At 40.4% G+C, this 18,060-nt stretch overlaps 1 protein-coding gene across 1 annotated transcript in view; it reads left to right on the top strand.

Moving 5' to 3' along the window:
• The window catches only part of CCDC149 (coiled-coil domain containing 149), a 258,788-nt gene that overhangs the window by 161,668 nt on the left and 79,060 nt on the right, over positions 1–18,060 (top strand). Inside the window, 1 exon segment of the mRNA XM_053704090.1 lies at positions 4,708–4,780. Within this exon segment, the coding sequence (XP_053560065.1) occupies positions 4,708–4,780 (73 nt within the window).

Raw genomic sequence — 18,060 nt, forward strand, 5'->3', positions numbered from 1 at the left:
TGCCGCAAGATAAGAAGAATAGGCCAAAAGGACGTCAGAGTAATTTTTGTTCCTTTCGTAACTTCAGAGGTAAGCCTTCCCCCTCCTCTTCTAAGCAGGAACAGTCCAAGCCTTCTTGGAAACCTGATCAGTCTTGGAACAAGGGGAAGAATTCAAAGAAACCCGCAGCTGATTCCAAATCAGCATGAAGGGGTTGCCCCCGATCCGGGATCGGATCAAGTGGGGGGCAGACTTTCTCAGTTCTCTCAAGCATGGATACGAGATGTCCCAAACCCTTGGACTGTGGACATCGTATCCCATGGTTACAAGTTAGAGTTCAAGACTTTTCCTCCCAGGGATAGGTTCCACCTCTCAAGATTATCTGCAGACCAGATAAAAGAGAGGCGTTCTTGAAATGTGTCCAGGACCTTTCCGATCTGGGTGTGATAGTACCAGTACAGGAAAAGGGTCTAGGGTTCTATTCCAATCTGTTTGTGGTTCCCAAAAAAGAGGTAACTTTCCGACCGATTCTAGACTTGAAGGGTTTAAACAAGTTTCTCAGAGTATCGTCCTTCAAGATGGAAACCCATATGTTCCATTCTTCCCTTGGTCCAAGAGGGTCAGTTCATGATGACCATAGACCTGAAGGATGCGTGCCTTCATGTTCCCATTCACAGGGATCATCACAAATTTATGAGATTTGCCTTTCTGGACAGACACTTTCAGTTTGTAGCTCTTCCGTTTGGCCTTGCCACAGCTCCCAGAATTTTCCCAAAGGTTCTGGGGGCTCTCTTGGCAGTGATCCGGTCTAGGGGAATTGCAGTGGCGTCCTATCTAGACGACATTCTGGTTCAGGTGCCATCTTTTCAACAAGCAAACTCTCATACAAAGATCTTGTTGACTTTTCTACGTTCCCATGGATGGAAAGTGAATCTGGGAAAGAGTTCCCTTGTTCCAGCTACAAGGGTAGTTTTCTTATGGACCATAATAGATTCTCTATCGATGAAGATATTTCTGCCGCAGGTCAGAAAAGCCAAGATTCTTTACACTTGCCTCTCCCTTCAGTCTGCTGTACGGTCATCAGTGGCTCTATGTATATAGAGGTAATTGGTCTGATGGTTGCGTCCATGGACATCGTTCCATTTGAAAGCTCTGCAGTTATGCATGCTCTGACAATGGAACGGGGACTATGTGGATCTGTCTCAGAGGATAGATCTGGATCAGTCAACAAGAGACTCTCACGTGGTGGCTGTCTCAAGAACATCTCTCTCAGGGAACATGATTTCAGAGACCTTCCTGGGTGATTGTGACCACGGACGCCAGCTTACTGGGCTGGGGAGCAGTCTGGGACTCGTTAAAGGCTCAGGGACTCTGGACTCGGGAGGAGTCTGCTCTTCCCATGAACATTTTAGAGTTGAGAGCGATTTTCAATGCTCTGATGGCTTGGCCTCAGCTTTAACCCAATTTATCAGGTTCCAGTCAGACAACATAAACTCAGTGGCTTACATCAACAACCAGGAAGGAACTCGGAGTCCCTTAGCCATCGAGGAGGTGACTCTGATTATTCAGTGGGCGGAAGCTCACAATCTATCATACACATTCCAGGAGTGGACAACTGGGATGTGGATTTTCTGAGCAGACAGACTTTTCATCCCGGGTAGTGGGAGCTCCATCCGGAGGTGTTCTCCAGCTTGATCCTCAAATGGGGGTTGCCTGAGCTGGATTTGATGGTGTCTCGGCAGAATGCCAAGCTCCCGAGGTATGGTTCAAGGTCAAGAGATCCACAGGTCGCTCTGATAGATGCGCTGGCGGTCCCTTGGAATTTCAGGATGGCATACCTGTTTCCTCCGTTCGCCCTCCTCCCATGAGTCATTGCTCGTATCAAGCAAGAGAGAGCGTCAGTGATTCTCATAGTTCCTGCGTGGCTTCGCATTATCTGGTATGCAGACCTTGTAGAGATGTCATCTTTTCCACTTTGGAGACTACCTCTGAGGAAGGACCTTCTTTAGGGTCCCTTTCTTCATCCAAATCTTGTTTCTCTGAAGCTGACTGCTTGGAGATTGAACGCTTAATTCTGGCTAAGCATGGGTTTTCTGAGTCGGTCATTGAGACCATGATTCAGGCTCGCAAGCCTGTTACTAGGAAGATTTATCATAAGGTATGGCGTAAATATCTTTATTGGTGTGAATCCAAGGGTTACTCCTGAAGTAGGGCTAGGATTCCTAGGATTTTGTCTTTTCTCCAGGAAGGTCTGGAGAAGGGTTTGTCAGCAAGTACTCTGAAGGGTCAGATCTCTGCCTTGTATATTTTGCTACATAAGCATCTGGCAGATTTGCCAGACGTGCAATCCTTTTGTCAGGCACTGATTAGATTCAGGCCTGTGTTTAAGTCGGTTTCTCCTCCTTGTAGCTTTAACCTTGTTCTTACAGTTTTTTGCTACAGGATCTGTTTGAGCCTATGTATTTTATAGATATTAAGTTGTTATCTTGGAAGGTTTTGTTTCTTGTTGCTTTTTTTCTGCTCTGAGAGTCTCGGAACTCTCAGCTTTGCAGTATGATTCTCCTTATCTTATCTTTCATGCTGATAATGTGGTTCTTCGTACTAAATTAGGTTTTCTTCCTAAAGTTGTTTTGGATAGAAATATTAATCGGGAAATTGTTGTTCCTTCTTTCTGGTTGAAAAGTGTTATTCGTTTGGCCTATGAGACTGTTGGACAGCAGCCTCCTGAGAGAATTACGGCTCATTCCACTAGGGCTGTCTCTTCTTCTTGGGCTTTCAAGAATGAAGCTTCTGTGGAACAGATTTGCAAAGCGGCGACTTGGTCTTCAATTCATACTTTTTCCAAATTTTACCAATTCTATTCTTTTGCCTCGGCAGAGGCTTCCTTTAGGAGAAAGGTTCTGCAAGCGGTGGTGCCTTCTGTTAAGGTTCCCTGTCTTGTCCCTCCCTAATCATCTGTGCCCTCTAGCTTGGGTATTGATTCCCAACCGTAAATGATAATCCCGTGGACTCACCATATCTTAGGAAAGAAAACAAAATGTATGCTTACCTGATAAATTTCTTTATTTCTGGATACGGTGAGTCCACGGCTGCTCCTTTTATTTTAAGTGTTTTGTTTTGTTAAACCTCAGGCACCTCTACACCTTGTGTTACTCCTTTTCTCCTTTTTCCTTCGGTCGAATGACTGGGGTTTGAGGGAAGGGGAGTGATACTTAACAGCTTAGCTGTGGTGCTCTTTGCCTCCTCCTGCTGGCCAGGAGTGATATTCCCAACCGTAATTGATGATCCCATGGACTCACCATATCCGGAAAAAAAAACATTTATCAGTTAAGCATAAATTTTGTTTTTTAGTTTACGTGACGCCATTCGCAACATGAGGGTTAATAATCCACTCAAAATATGTTAATGTATATAATCTAGACAACAACTAAACTTGGTACTGATGAAACCGGACCTGCTTTTATTAAGCACAGGCCCGTTCACACTTGCGGCAACGTCAACTTGAGGGCATGCGCTATGCGCTGAAGGTACTGAGACCTCTGGTAAATGTCCGTATAGAAAACATTGAACAGGGTACAGGTTAGGCGCTTTGGAAACCAAGATTTAAAAAAAAAAAATTGTAAATAACGAAAAGGAAGTTTACTGTTTATTCAACGCTGATATATTTAATTATTAAAGTTTTAAAATTTGTTCAAATTTTGGGTAAACTTTCCATTTATAACAGCCTTTTTTTTTAAAAAAAAAATTGCAACAGTGTATGTACTACTGACTTCTATTTCCCTTTTAAATAAAGTTTTGAACTAAAAAAAAAATTAATATTGGACCATGTACAGGGAAAAAGTGAGTAATGTAAAATTGCAACCCCTTAGTGAACGTCTGTGCGCAAAAATATTGATGTGTTTGAAATTTGTAATGCTGTTAATTAAACGTTTATTATTGTATTCCAGCTCTAAGTATTTGAGAAAGGCTGTCTTGTAATAAAAATTGTCTGTGATTGAAATGATAAAAAGAAAATTTAATATTGAAAAATGGGTGTATTTTTTTGTAAATTGAACTGCTTATTTTGATAATTTGATTATTAACATTATTATATTTTTTATTTTTTTATTTTAGTGATTCCGTATGTGAAAAATAAATCTATTGTGGGATTTTATTTTAAAATGTTGGAAAGCCTGATATAAAATAATATAGAACAGTGTTCTCCACAGAAAACATTGAAGTAGCCGGGTGGGGGCAGTGTAATATTTTCTAATAATATATAATTTTCTGCTATCCAAACCACAAATTAATTGTCTAATTTAACATAAATGTATTTAACGATAATTTGTGCAATAAAAATGTAACATTTTTAATATTAACTAATTTTAGCTTAATATTGACTACAATTTTAGCCAGGTGATCAGTAAACTCAGCCGGGTGGTGCACACAGTAAAAAAGTTCTGGGGAGAACACTGTACAATATATTTTTAAGTAATAACAAGGGTTTAACAGTATATATTGCCTAGAATTTGTTATTGTCAATATATTATATTTCATTTGATGTGGTGTATATTAGTAATAAAACGGAAAAAAAAACCTTTGCTGTCCCCTAGTTTAGTTCACATACATTGTGTGTCATTGTATATCGTGACTTTACATTCTGAAGCTAAAGATAAATATTATAACGTCTACATTTGTTCACAAAAGCTTCTTCCACTGAACAGCTTTTTACATTTTATTTGTCTCCAGGTACCTGCAAGAAAGATTAAAACAACTACAGGAGGAAGTTAATCTGCAGAAAAGTAATATTGTCAAATACAAGGTAGGACATATTTTTAGAAGCACACAGAAAAAGCATTTCAAGAGTATATTAGAAATTAAATGGCTTTTCTGTGAGATTGTTTTAACTTGAAATGGTACTTCACACTCTGTAGACCCAAGCTACTGAATTTAGAGCCTATTTTCTTTGTTTCAGATTGCCAGTTAAATGTGTGCTTTTGACAAGAGCTTTGAAAAATCTAGGTCATAAAGAGAAATCATTTTCCAGATTAGTTAACTCGTTGAAATAATTTACAAAATGGTGCACTCTTTAATGTCTTCAAAGTTATTCCCCAGTGGGACTTGCACAAAGTTTCCCTGCAGTTCATAGTTACAGAGAAAAGTGTAGCGTATGTGCGCTTAGTTGCAATATTTCGGCTAGATTACGAGTTTTGCGTTATGATTGAAAAAGCAGCGTTATGGGTTATAACACTGCTTTTTCACTCCCGCTGGTATAACGAGTCTTGCAGGTTTAGGGGCAACACACACTTTTTTGGCCGTACCGCAAATTAACTTATGCAATTTGCGTAGTCTTTTTTCAATGGGACTTCCATAACGCTGATATTACAAACTTTTTCTGCGAGGCCAAAAAGTGAGCGGTACAGCCTATCCCGCAAGATTCGTAACGCAATCTAAAGTCAGTAGTTATGAGTTTTATGCTACAGCGTAAAACTCATAACTAAAGTGCTAAAAAGTACACTAACATTTTGTGTAATTTAGTGGGGGGTTTTTTTTGTAATTAATTGTATTTAATTCATTTAATTTATTTAATTGTAGTGTGGTGTTAGTGTAAGACTGGTTAGGTTTAATTTTACAGGTAAATTTGTATTTATTTTAGCTAGGTAGTTAGTAAATAGTTAATAACTTTTTAGTAACTATTCTACCTAGTTAAAATGAATACAAACTTGCCTGTAAAATAAAAATAAACCCTAAGCTAGCTACAATGTAACTATTAGTTATATTGTAGCTAGCTTAGGATTTATTTTACAGTTAAGTATTTAATTTTAAATAGGAATAATTTAGGTAATGATAGGAATTTTATTTACATTTATTTTAATTATATTTAAGTTAGGGGGTGTTAAGGTTAGGGTTAGACTTAGGTTTAGGGGTTAATAAATTTAGTATAGTGGCGGCTACGTTGGGGGCGGCAGATTAGGGGTTAATAAATGTAGGTTGGTGGCGGCGATGTTAGGGGCGGCAGATTAGGGGTTAATAATATTTAACTAGTGTTTGCGAGGCGGGAGTGCAGCGGTTTATATGTTTATTATAGTGGTGGCGATGTCCGGAGCGGCAGATTAGGGGTTAAGTATAATGTAGGTGTCGGCGGTGGCAGATTAGGGGTTAATAAGTGTAAGATTAGGGGTGTTTAGACTCTGGGTTCATGTTAGGGTGTTAGGTGTAAACATAACATTTGTTTCCCCATAGGAATCAATGGGGCTGCGTTACGGAGCTTTACGCTGCTTTTTTGCAGGTGTTAGATTTTTTTTCAGCCGGCTCTCCCCATTGATGTCTATGGGGAAATCGTGCACGAGCACGTAAAACCAGCTCACCGCGGCTTTCAGCAGCGCTGGTATTGGAGTGCGGTATGGAGCTCAATTTTGCTCTACGCTCACTTCTTGCCTGTTAAAGCTGGGTTTATGAAAACCTGTAATACCAGCGCTGTAGGGAAGTGAGCGGTGACAATAACGTGCAAGTTATTACAGCACCCTTCATACCGCAAAACTTGTAATCTAGCCGTTTGTTTTTTGTGAAGGGATAATAATACAGTGTAAGGATCAGTAGACAGACATCAGTGCATATGTAACTTAATTTCACTACATTGTGAATATAAAGTTTAAAAAAAGACAACGGCACAAATTTCCCACAGTTTTCATGCTTAGAGCAAAAATGCTAAAATTGCGTTTGTCCTTTGTCTTGGTTTCAACATAATTATCTGCTCTCTTCTTAAGTGATCCCATACATATATACTGTTTTGCAACAGACAAACGTGACTTTCTTTTGATAGATATAAGGTACAAATAATAACAATGAACAGGAATTTAATACTGAAAAATGGGAAACTACTAAAAAATACCTCAGAATATATTCTGTATTCCTAAAATCAGGACAAAATTATCTATGTCTAGCCCAGCTCACAGTAGCATGACACATATATGCAGCTACCTCAGACTAAATCACAATTATGTAAATGGTTTGCACTCTTTTACTTCATATATATTTCTTATGTTGACTGAGTGCTGTAGAATAGACCTATAGCTCAATAATCAAAGCTATAAGGCTCATGCTCCATTATCTAGTGACATGATAACAGAGTTAGACTCTTTATTCAATAGTGCTTTCTTCCTTCTATTATATATTGCAGGTATGTGGTAAACACATCCAAGCTCTGAGCTCCAAGGCACCTGCTCAATTTTTAGCTAATGACTTGCTAACAGTTAGACTGTAAATTTATTAGGGAGCCATTTTTGGCACTCCACAATCGGTCTATGCGGTCTGAAGGGGAGTGCTAAGATGGCTGGTGGAGGATTTGAATGAAAGGACAGGAGGTGTCAGAGCACGGTATTGACAAGTCAGTACGAAGAGTGTTACAAGTTTTCCGTGCCCTGCTGCAGTTTGGCACGCTACCCACAGCTCCCTGTTACTGTCCTTCGCGTTTGTTGTGCGCAGCAGGAATCTCCTTTGCTTTTTTTTGCTTGATATTGGAGGGGGTAAGATTTAACCTATACCAAAGAGCAGGGGGGCATTTTATATTTTACAGGTGGTTAGTCAAAACACCATAATTTTGTGACTCTTACTTATTTTTTTTCCCAACGCTCAATTCCAACAACGCTGGTATTTAGAGTTGTCTGAGGGGCTGCGTTAGGCTCAAAAAAGGGTGCGTTGAGCCTAATGTAGCTCCACATCAACCCTCAATACCAGCGTTGCTTATGGTAGCGGTAAGATGGAAAAACGTGCTCGTGCACGATATCCCCATAGGAAACAATGGTGCTGAGCTGTCTGAAAAAAAAAACTAACACCTGCAAAAAAGCAGCGTTAAGCTCCTAACGCAGCCCCATTGTTTCCTATGGGGAAATACTTTCTAAGTCTGCACCTAACACCCTAACATGAACCCCGAGTCTAAACACCCCTAACCTTACACTTTTTAACCCCTAATCTGCCGCCCCCGCTATCGCTGACCCCTGCATATTATTATTAACCCCTAATCTTCCGCTCCGGACACCGCCGCAACCTACATTATCACTATGAACCCCTCATCTGCTGCCCCTAACACCGCCGACCCCAATATTATATTTATTAACCCCTAATCTGCCCCCCCAACGTCACTGCTACCTTCCCTACACTTATTAACCCGTAATCTGCCGACCGGACCTCGCCACCTCTATAATAAATGTATTAACCCCTAAACCGCCGCACTCTCGCCTCGCAAACACTATAATAAATTGTATTAACCCCTAATCTGCCCTCCCTAACATCGCCGCCACCTACCTACAATTATTAACCCCTAATCTCCCGGCCGCACCGTTGCCGCTACTATAATAAAGTTATTAACCCCTAAACATAACTCTAACCCTAACACCCCCCTAACATAAATATAATTTATATTAAACGAAATAATATTCCTAAAATTAACTAAATTATTCCTATTTAAAACTAAATACTTACCTATAAAATAAACCCTAATATAGCTACAATATAACTAATAATTACATTGTAGCTATTTTAGGATTTATATTTATTTTACAGGCAACTTTGTATTTATTTTAACTAGGTACAAAAGCTATTAAATAGTTAATAACTATTTAATAGCTACCTAGTTAAAATAAATAAAAAATTACATGTTAAATAAATCCTAACCCAAGTTACAATTAAAACTAACACTACACTATCATTAAATTAATTCAATAAATTACCTACAATTAAGTAAACTATTCTATAATACAAAAAAAACAAAACACTAAATTACAAAAAATAAAAGAATTACAAGTAGTTTAAACTAATTACACCTAATCTAAGCCCCCTAATAAAATAAAAAAGCCCCCCAAAATAAAAAATTCCCTACCCTATTCTAAAATACAAAAGTAATCAGCTCTTTTACCAGCCCTTAAAAGGACTTTTTGCGGGGCCTTGCCCCAAAGTAATCAGCTCTTTTGCCTGAAAATAATAATACAATACCACCCACATACCCCTACTCTAACCCACCCAAACCCCCCTTAAAAGAACCTATCACTAACCCCCTGAAGATCTCCCTACCTTGAGTCGTCTTCACCCAGCCGAGCCGAATTCGAGCGGATGGAGCAAGAAGATGTCCTCCATCCGGGCGAAGTCTTGAACCAAGCGGCAAAGAAGAGGTCTTGCATCCGGGCGATGTCTTCTTCCAAGCGGCATCTTCTATCTTCTTTCTTCCGTATCCATCTTCATCCCGCCGACACGGAAGATCCTTCTTCCCCGACGGACTAACGACGAATGAAGGTTCTCTTCAATTCCTATTGGCTGATAGAATTCTATAAGCCAATCGGAATTAAGGTAGAAAAAAATCTGATTGGCTGATGCAATCAGCCAATCAGATTGAAGTTCAATCCGATTGGCTGATCCAATCAGCCAATCGTATTGAACTCGCATTCTATTGGCTGTGATTACTTTTGTATTTTAGAATAGGGTAGGGAATTTTTTTATTTTGGGGGGCTTTTTTATTTTATTAGGGGGCTTACATTAGGTGTAATTAGTTTAAACTGCTTGTAATTCATTTTTATTTTTTGTTATTTAGTGTTTTTTTTTTGTATTATAGAATAGTTTATTTAATTGGATTTAATTGTAGGTAATTTATTGAATTAATTTAATGATAGTGTAGTGTTTAATTTTAATTGTAACTTAGGTTAGGATTTATTTTACATGTAATTTTGTATTTATTTTAACTAGGTAGCTATTAAATAGTTATTAACTATTTAATAGCTTTTGTACCTAGTTAAAATAAATACAAAGTTGCCTGTAAAATAAAAATAAATCCTAAAATAGCTACAATGTAATAATTAATTATATTGTAGCTATATTAGGGTTTATTTTATAGGTAAGTATTTATTTTTAAATAGGAATAATTTAGTTAATTTTAGGAGTATTATTTCGTTTAACAAAAATTATATTTATGTTAGGGGGGTGTTAGGGTTAGACTTCGGTTTAGGGGTTAATAAATTTATATAGTAGCGGCGACGGTGCGGGCGTGAGATTAGGGGTTAATAAAATTTATTATAGCGTTTGCGAGGCGGGAGTGCGGCGGTTTAGGGGTTAATACATTTATTATAGTGGCGGCGAGGTCCGTTCGGCAGATTAGGGGTTAATAAGTGTATTTAGGTAGCGGCGACGTTGGTGGGGGCAGATTAGGGGTTAATAAATATAATATAGGGGTCGGCGATGTTAGGGGCAGCAGATTAGGGGTTCATAGGTGGCAGCGATGTCCGGTCGGCAGATTAGGGGTTAAATTTTTTTATTAGGGTGGCGGTGATGTGGGGGGGCCTTGGTTTAGGGGTACATAGGTAGTTTATGGGTGTTAGTGTACTTTAGAGCACAGTAGTTAAGAGCTTTATATTCCGGCGTTAGCCCATAAAGCTCTTAACTGCTGACTTTTTTTGGCGTTAGGAGTCTTGTCGGTAGAGGCTCTACCGCTCACTTCTCCCCTGACTCCAAATACCAGCGTTAGGCAGATCCCATTGAAAAGATAGGATACGCAATTGGCGTAAGGGGATCTGCGGTAGCCTGGAATCACGGTAGGGAAGTGAGCGTTAGACCCTTTCCTGTCTTACTCTAAATACCAGTGGGCGGCCAAAAGCTAACGCCAAACTCTAAATCTAGCCGATTGTTTTTACACTACTTTCTTTGCCCTAAAGGGAATTATAATTGTATTTTATATATCTCTGTCACTTTTGTACTGATGTGCTTTTATTACTTTTTTTTTTTACAAATGTGTTGCATGTAAGTGACCTTGCACTGTTACATTTCTAATGGGGCAAACTGGAATGGACTATTCTAGGTTACATCCACTAGAGGGCCGATCTAATGATTTTAATTTCCCAACATACAAATGTATGTTATGTAAATTAAAATTCTGCCTGTCTTCTAGTTCATCTTTCCAGTACCTGCGTAAGTTCCATTTTACAATCTCAATTGTCTAAGTCCAGTGCTGAGAATATAGTCTGTCCTCTGCCTGTGTATACTACGCAGAGGGGTTTTAGGGGGGTTAATTTAAAGTATGCAACAAGTTCTTAACAGTTCCTTCTTCCAAGATGGAAACCTTCAAATCTATCCAATTACAAGGAACACCACCGGTTTCTTTGTTTTCATACCTGGACAGACTTTGTTTTCTTTTGATCTCGCTACAGCTCCAGGATATTACAAAGGTTTTGAATGCTTTTATGTTAATTGTGAGAGAGATCATGGAATAGTGTGGCTTCCTCTCATACAGAGAATCTACTCTTACTTTCCACCCCTACCTGTGAGAAAGCCAATCATTGCAAAATGTTTGCTGACTCCACTTCCAAAGGTATTTTTTTTTTTCTTGGAGTAATCATATTTTTTATTCTCCAGGTCAGTTTAACACAAGCTCAAACATCAATCTGCTTGTCTAAAATTACAGTCCCTGTCTCAGGCTAGTGTAACTCATTGCATGGAGGTAGTGGACTCCATGGTGGCAACATCAGATGCAATTTCATTCTTAAGGTCTTATGGGTGACTGTTACAACTCAGCATTTTGAGGCACTGATATATGGTGTTGAAGTCAACCTTTTCCAGTTAATCCTTCTGGACACATTGTTCAGACAATATTTATCTGATGGGATATCCCACATTGCAGTGGTCCAGGGAATGGTTTCCCTCCATCTGCCATGTGAATAAATTCCCTCAGATTCCATCAGAATGGGGCACTGTCTGTAGTTCCCAAAGGTCTCAGTGGGTTTGGTCCCTTCATTAGGCGAGGTTACCAATACATATCTTGGGACTCTGAGCTTTAGGCTAGTTTAGCATTCCTTTAATTCCCGTTCAAGGAAATCTAGTAAGTGATTTGTATTCCAAGCCTACAAATAAACATAATTTACTATATTACAGGAACGTCCATCCCCGGCACTAAATAAAAGTTTACCTTACAGTCAAAATGAGAACTGTATAGTTAGTGATCCTTTAGTTTGGCAACAATTAGATGACGTGTAATAAATTTCAGGTTAGGAGATAAAATTATTCAATCAGATGTGTTTTTAATTTGTTTTTATTGTTATACTTAGTATTTTATTATTACATTTATTTTAGTAGTGTCTGCCTTGTACTACTTTGGTTTCTACATTGCTATTAGAAACATTGGAACTTAGGAACCACAGCATACCATCCTGGGAGACCAAACAAGTCTAGTCAGCTGGTGACTACAATACCCAGCCTGCCTTTACAGCACTATCTGACAATGCTTTCTCACAAATCCCAATCATCTATCAATACTCCTGTGTTCACACACTTGGAAGAGTTTCCCTTGCACAGTCAGCTGGAGACTGAGAGGTCCAGCTTGCTTTATTTGCACTCCCAAATAGTGCAGTACTTTTGTGAGTATTTACACTGTCATCAGATTTTCTGCATATCTTTGATTTCTACACCATGAGGCGTTTTTTCTTTGTTTTTCCCATATTGATAAAGGGATTATCTATCCCATAGTGATACAGGGATTATCTATCTTTTTAAACAATTAAAAATTTGGAGTAAACTGTCCCTTTAAGTGTCTAAAGTAAATTAATATTCATATAGTGAGAGAGAACGAAGAATAGCTCACAAAAATTTCTCAAAAATTATTTCCAATAAGTGTCTTCAATCAGATATCTACTAGTGATGTAAAAAGTATCCACTGGTGATAAAAAGATCTGATGTGATGATGATATAAAGACCTACAATATACTAAATACAATCATAGTGCAAAACTGCTGAAATATAATTTTTCCCAAACCCGTAGATAATTGGTGTTACTTTTACTGTTGCAGTGTTGTCTTGACAGTGGTAAAAGGATATACATGGATCATATGCATTGAAGTTCCACAAGGACACTGTTTATTCTGTATTTTTGGGAGTAGAGTGACACATTTTTGGCAAGTGTCACATCCTGGACACAGCAGTTAGTAGTATATTATTTTCATATTGTTTTTTTTTATCATTATTTTGAGACTAGTGGTGCTCTCATTTACCCTTAGAATTTTGTATAAAAATACTTTATTAAAATACATTTCTTTCATAAGGCGGTGAGAGTCCACAATCCATTATTCCTGGGATTCAAGCCCTGGCTACTAGGAGGAGGCAAAGATTCCCTAAACTCCAAGAGTACTTCACCTCTCCAGTATGCCAGTCTTTTCTTTGCCTCCCAGGAGGAAACTAAATAATTGAAGTAACTCGCATTTCCCTAGCGATGGAGTTTTCCAAAATTTTTACTTGGGCAGAGAACTATTTCTGTACAATTTATGCAATTCATATACCAGGTGTAAACAACTAGGAAGCAGACTAACTCAGTTGCAAATGCTTTCATTTTGGTGAATTGGTCTCTTCATCTGGATGTCTTCAATCAGATTGTAGATCGATGGGGTCTTCCAGAGATAGACCTGATGGCTTCTTGTTTTAACAAAAAACTTTCCAGATATTTTGCAAGATCCAGGGATTCACAGGTGGAGTGGATAGATGCTCTAGCAGCTCCCTGGTCATTTAATCTTGCTTACGTATATCCTCCACAACTGTTTTTCTGCCAAGAGTGATAGCTTGGATCAAACAAGAGCTATCATTAGTAATTCTGATTGCTCCAGCTTGGCCATGCAGAACTTTGTGGATCTGGTACAGTTGTCCAGTTGTCCTCTGTAGTCTCTTACACTGAAACAGAACCTAATGTCTCAAGGCCCCTTGTAAAATCAAGATCTCGAGTTTCTTAACTTGAAAGCTTGGAGATTGAAATCCTATATTTAAAACAGTTTTCCTGATGCTGTAGTTGAAACCATAATTTAGGCCAGAAAGCCTGTTACAAGAAAAATCTTTTAGAGGATTTGGAATGTTTTTCCTGGTGTGGAAATCAAGATTTTAGCTTGTATTCCTTTAAAATTTCTAGATTTTTTTACGTTTTTACAAAATAGCTTAGATAAAGATTTATCTCCTAGCTCTTTAAAGGGTCAAATCCCTCCTCTTTCCATGTTATACCACAAGAAAATTGCTGAACTTCCTGACAATCAGAGCTTTGCTCAAGCTTTAGTCGGAATAAGACCTGTGAATAAACCAATTTCTCCTCCTTGGATCCTTAATTTGGTTCTTAGTTTTGCAGGTCTCTTTTTGAGCCTATGCACAGTTTAGACATTCAGTTTCTATCCTGGAAGGTATTGTTTCTTTTAGCAATATGTTCTGCTAGAAGAGTTTCTTAATTATCTATCTGTTTCTTGCAAGCCTCCTTATTTGGGTTTTCACTGGGATAAGGCAGTTTTTAAGGACTAGATTTATTATTTTTTTCTTCCAAATGTGGTTTCTTCTGATAACATCAATCAGGAAATTCGAAGTTCCTTCTCTTTGACCTAATCCTCAGAATTCAAAATACTATTTTCTTCTTAAACGGAAGAGTCCACAGCTGCATTCATTACTTCTGGGAATTCAGAACCTGGCCACCAGGAGGAGGCAAAGACACCCCAGCCAAAGGCTCATATACCTCCCCCACTTCCCTCATCCCCCAGTCATTCTTTGCCTTTCGTCACAGGAGGTTGGCAGAGAAGTTTCAGAAGATTGAAGATAGTCTTTTATGGAGGGTAGTACTCTTCGAAATGGGACTGGAGTTTTAAGTAATCCTGTCAGCCTCTCAGTGAGAGCATGGATGAAGGTTAGAGTCCGGAAATGCAGGAGAGTCTTTCTGCGAAACCATCCCGACTCATATTAACAGCTCCTTGGCAATCAGCGTTGACGAGTTTCGCTTACTGCCTTTATTCACTCAAGTCCATGTCAGAAGCGAGGCTACTATCTGTCACACTTGAAGGGCTGTGTTCCTGTTCCATGTCTCAGATTCCGGTAAGATCATTTCATTTTAATTTGATATGTGAATGTAATGTTAACGAAGGAGCAGGGTCTCAGTGGGACTCCTTTATCTTAAGGAATCAAGGGTTAATATCTCCTGAGGGGGGTTATTGAAAGGGGGGGGGGCTTTAATCATGTTTGTTATGTGATTCTGTCTGCTAATGTGTAGTGATACTTGGGCTCATGGTTATTCTGACATAACGGCCTTATCATCAGTTGGCGCAGTTTCTTTAGACTTGCGCGCCCTTTTTGTGACTTGCACGGTGCACCTCGTAACCGGGTGCGGCTACGTTGTATTCCACTTCCGTATTCTGACCGAGTGGTGACGGAGAGAGTCTGCTCGTTAGTTGTCTGGTTCACAGGAGTTGCTGAGTGCCCCAGCCATTGTGGGTGTAAGGTGCCGCTTAGTGCTTGTCCATATTTACAATTCCAAGGTTATGGAGGATTCTGATTTTTTTAGACACGGATGTCTCTGATTCGGAGAATGCGTCTTGCGATGAATATGAAATGGCCCAGGTTATCCATGCCCATCAGTTATGTTCCAATTTCCGTTCTAGAGTACTCTCTTCTCCCGAATCAGGGAGCTTAGAGTGCGTTAAGCCATCCGCCCCTGAGGATTCCATGTCCTGTGAGGCGCGTGCCCCAGAACCTTATTTTGCTATGCAAGCAGGTGTCCCTATGGCCGTTACTCCTTCTCCGGAAGGCGGCTTGTTTCCTCCAGAGGTTACGGCACGGTTCCGCATGGCCTTATCTATGGCGCTAGCTCATTTATATCTCCCAAGTGAAATATTTTTAAGGTACTGTCCGTGTTCTGTCAACCAGGGCCCGTTGGGTGTGGGATCGCTGGATTCAGTTCAGCCTTCTGGGGAAGCGATGGCCTCTGAGGCTTCAGGGGCCCCAACCTCGGGGCCAGGTCATCCATCGATCTGGCGGGGGATCATTTTGCCTTCCGTTATAGGCTGGCACGTCTTTGTGTCCTACTAAGGCATGTTTTGGCAGTGCTGGAGGATTCCAGTCCTAGTGGGCCGAGGGATCCTTGGCCTTTTGTGCCGGATGGCAAGCTGGGTTAGACGTATGGGGATGAAACCAATCTCCTTGACGTCTCTGTTTTTCTTTTCTTTCTTGTATGTATCAGTTCCAGTTATGAGCTTAGGAGAATGGGGCCTCTGATCGGCCGGTCCTGTTAGCGTGCCCATTCTCCTTGGTCGTTCACCCACGGGTGCGGCCTTACTTATATTTTGATCCGGTTAGGATGTGTTTGATTTGTTTTAGAAAAGCTCATGTCTGATATCATTTCCGTTTTATGAACGTTCTTTCTCTGGAACTGATACTTGCGATTTTGTGGTCACCTGGGCACTTCCTCTGAAGTTGCGCAGTTTTTATTCAGACCATAGTTATGTTTCTAGTTCATTTATCGATCCTTGAGGGTCGATTTTTCTTGGACCTTGGACCGTTCTGTTGTGTTCTTGTACCAGGTGGGTACTGGTCAGGCGCTAGCTGCTGTTCCTTACAGTTCATGTTACCCTCGTGGTGCTGATTATCCTGTCGGATTATGGATGTCACTTTGGCCTAATGATGCTGGCTCCGGGCTTGGATCCTACTACAAAGTATGGGCCCTAGTGTTTATATCCACCGCTTCTGGAAAGGAAGGTTGTGAGCTCAAATCTAAGTTAGTCTTTCTTGCAATTTGCTTGGAATACGTGACCAACATTTTTAAAGCTTCATCGTGCCATGTCTCTTGCCTGGATCGGGCATGGGCGGTTCAGTTTATCCTTGGGGTTTGGATCTCCTGTGTGTCCCTCTGAAGACGGCAGAGGTTTTTTTTGGCTCTCATGGGAGATTGATATCTGCCTGAAGTTTAATTTTGAGGTCTCTCTGACGGGTCCCTACTTTGTCTTCTGGGGCATCTATTGCTTCGCTGTAGACCTTCAGTTGTCGTATAAACTGAGCTGGCAGTAATGGACGAAGGGTTTTGCCTCTATTGGTAGGGTATTTACCATTTTCCTTACTCCTCCTCCTCTCCTCACCTAGGGTGGGGGTTGAGTTTCTTGCATTTGCCCTCCTTTGATTTGGAGGTACCTCAGTATCTGTTAAGGCCTGTGGGTCCTTGTTTTTTTCGCTTCAGAGGGTTTTTCCCTTCCTTGCGTACTCAGGATCACGGGGCTGGATTCTGGTATAAGGACGCTGTGGGGCAGAGTACTATCTTCCTTTTGGGAGTGTTCCTTCTTTAAAGAAGGCAGCCGTGTAGGGGTTCCGGAACCTGAGCGCGTAATTTCTGTCATGGCTCATGGTAGCATGCCAGTTTTAAGTAGCGGTCAGAGCCCTACAAAGAGGTTTTGCTTCCCCGTCTTTTCTCTCCGGAGGTCTGAGCGAAGTTTTTGGTATTTTCTGTTTTTGGTCTTGTCAGCCTTTGGGCTGGGCCCGTTACCTTGGAGTGAAGGTCAGGGATCGGTCTGCTCTATTAATTATTGCCTGTGTACTTCAATTGAGTCTGTTCTCCCCTTCGTTGGGGGGTTCTTGATGTCCATCTCTTCACTAGTGGAATCTGCTGCTGGGATAGGACGCTCCTTGGAGTCCGGAATTTTTCTGGACAGGAGCTGTGGCCGATGTTTCTCGGCGGTTCTTGGTGGGATGAGGTCCCACGATGGCTTTAGATCAGCTTTGCTGCCTTGAGATTGGTCATCGCGAGTTCTTGTTTAGAGGTGGCTCTGTGTTCTCACGAAGAGCTCTTTTTCAGCTGCTAGGACAGTAAACCTACCTATGCTTGTCTAGTCTAATGGGTTTTCAAAATTGACTATGATACAATGGGGATATCGCAGATTTTTGGAGCACCATATGTTGTATTGTGCTGTGTCATTGATCTGAGGGTAGCCCTCTGTTCATCCTAGTGATTGTTTTTCCTGGGTATGGAGTCTTTCTCTCTGGTCCTTGCCTTTCTAGGGAATTCATTTCCCTGGGCAGTGGTCTTGTAGCAAACTTGGGTTGCTCTAAGTTTTGCCTTTGAGTTCTCTTTTTTCCCTTGTTGGATGGTCCTTTGGATCTCTTATTGGGTCCTCTGTTCTTTACAGTATCTAAGTGAGAGCTTCTTTTCTTTTGGGTCAGGGGTACATTTTGTGGGAGTTAAGAGCCGCAGGGCTGGCTCCTCAGAGGCCTTTGTGCTCAGTGGCCTCTGGGGATTCTGAGTGGTCTCTAGTATGGCTTTGCAGGTTGCGTACTGATGAGCACTTACCAGGG

This window comes from Bombina bombina, chromosome 2, assembly GCF_027579735.1.
Source record: "Bombina bombina isolate aBomBom1 chromosome 2, aBomBom1.pri, whole genome shotgun sequence".
NCBI classification, from domain to species: domain Eukaryota; kingdom Metazoa; phylum Chordata; class Amphibia; order Anura; family Bombinatoridae; genus Bombina; species Bombina bombina.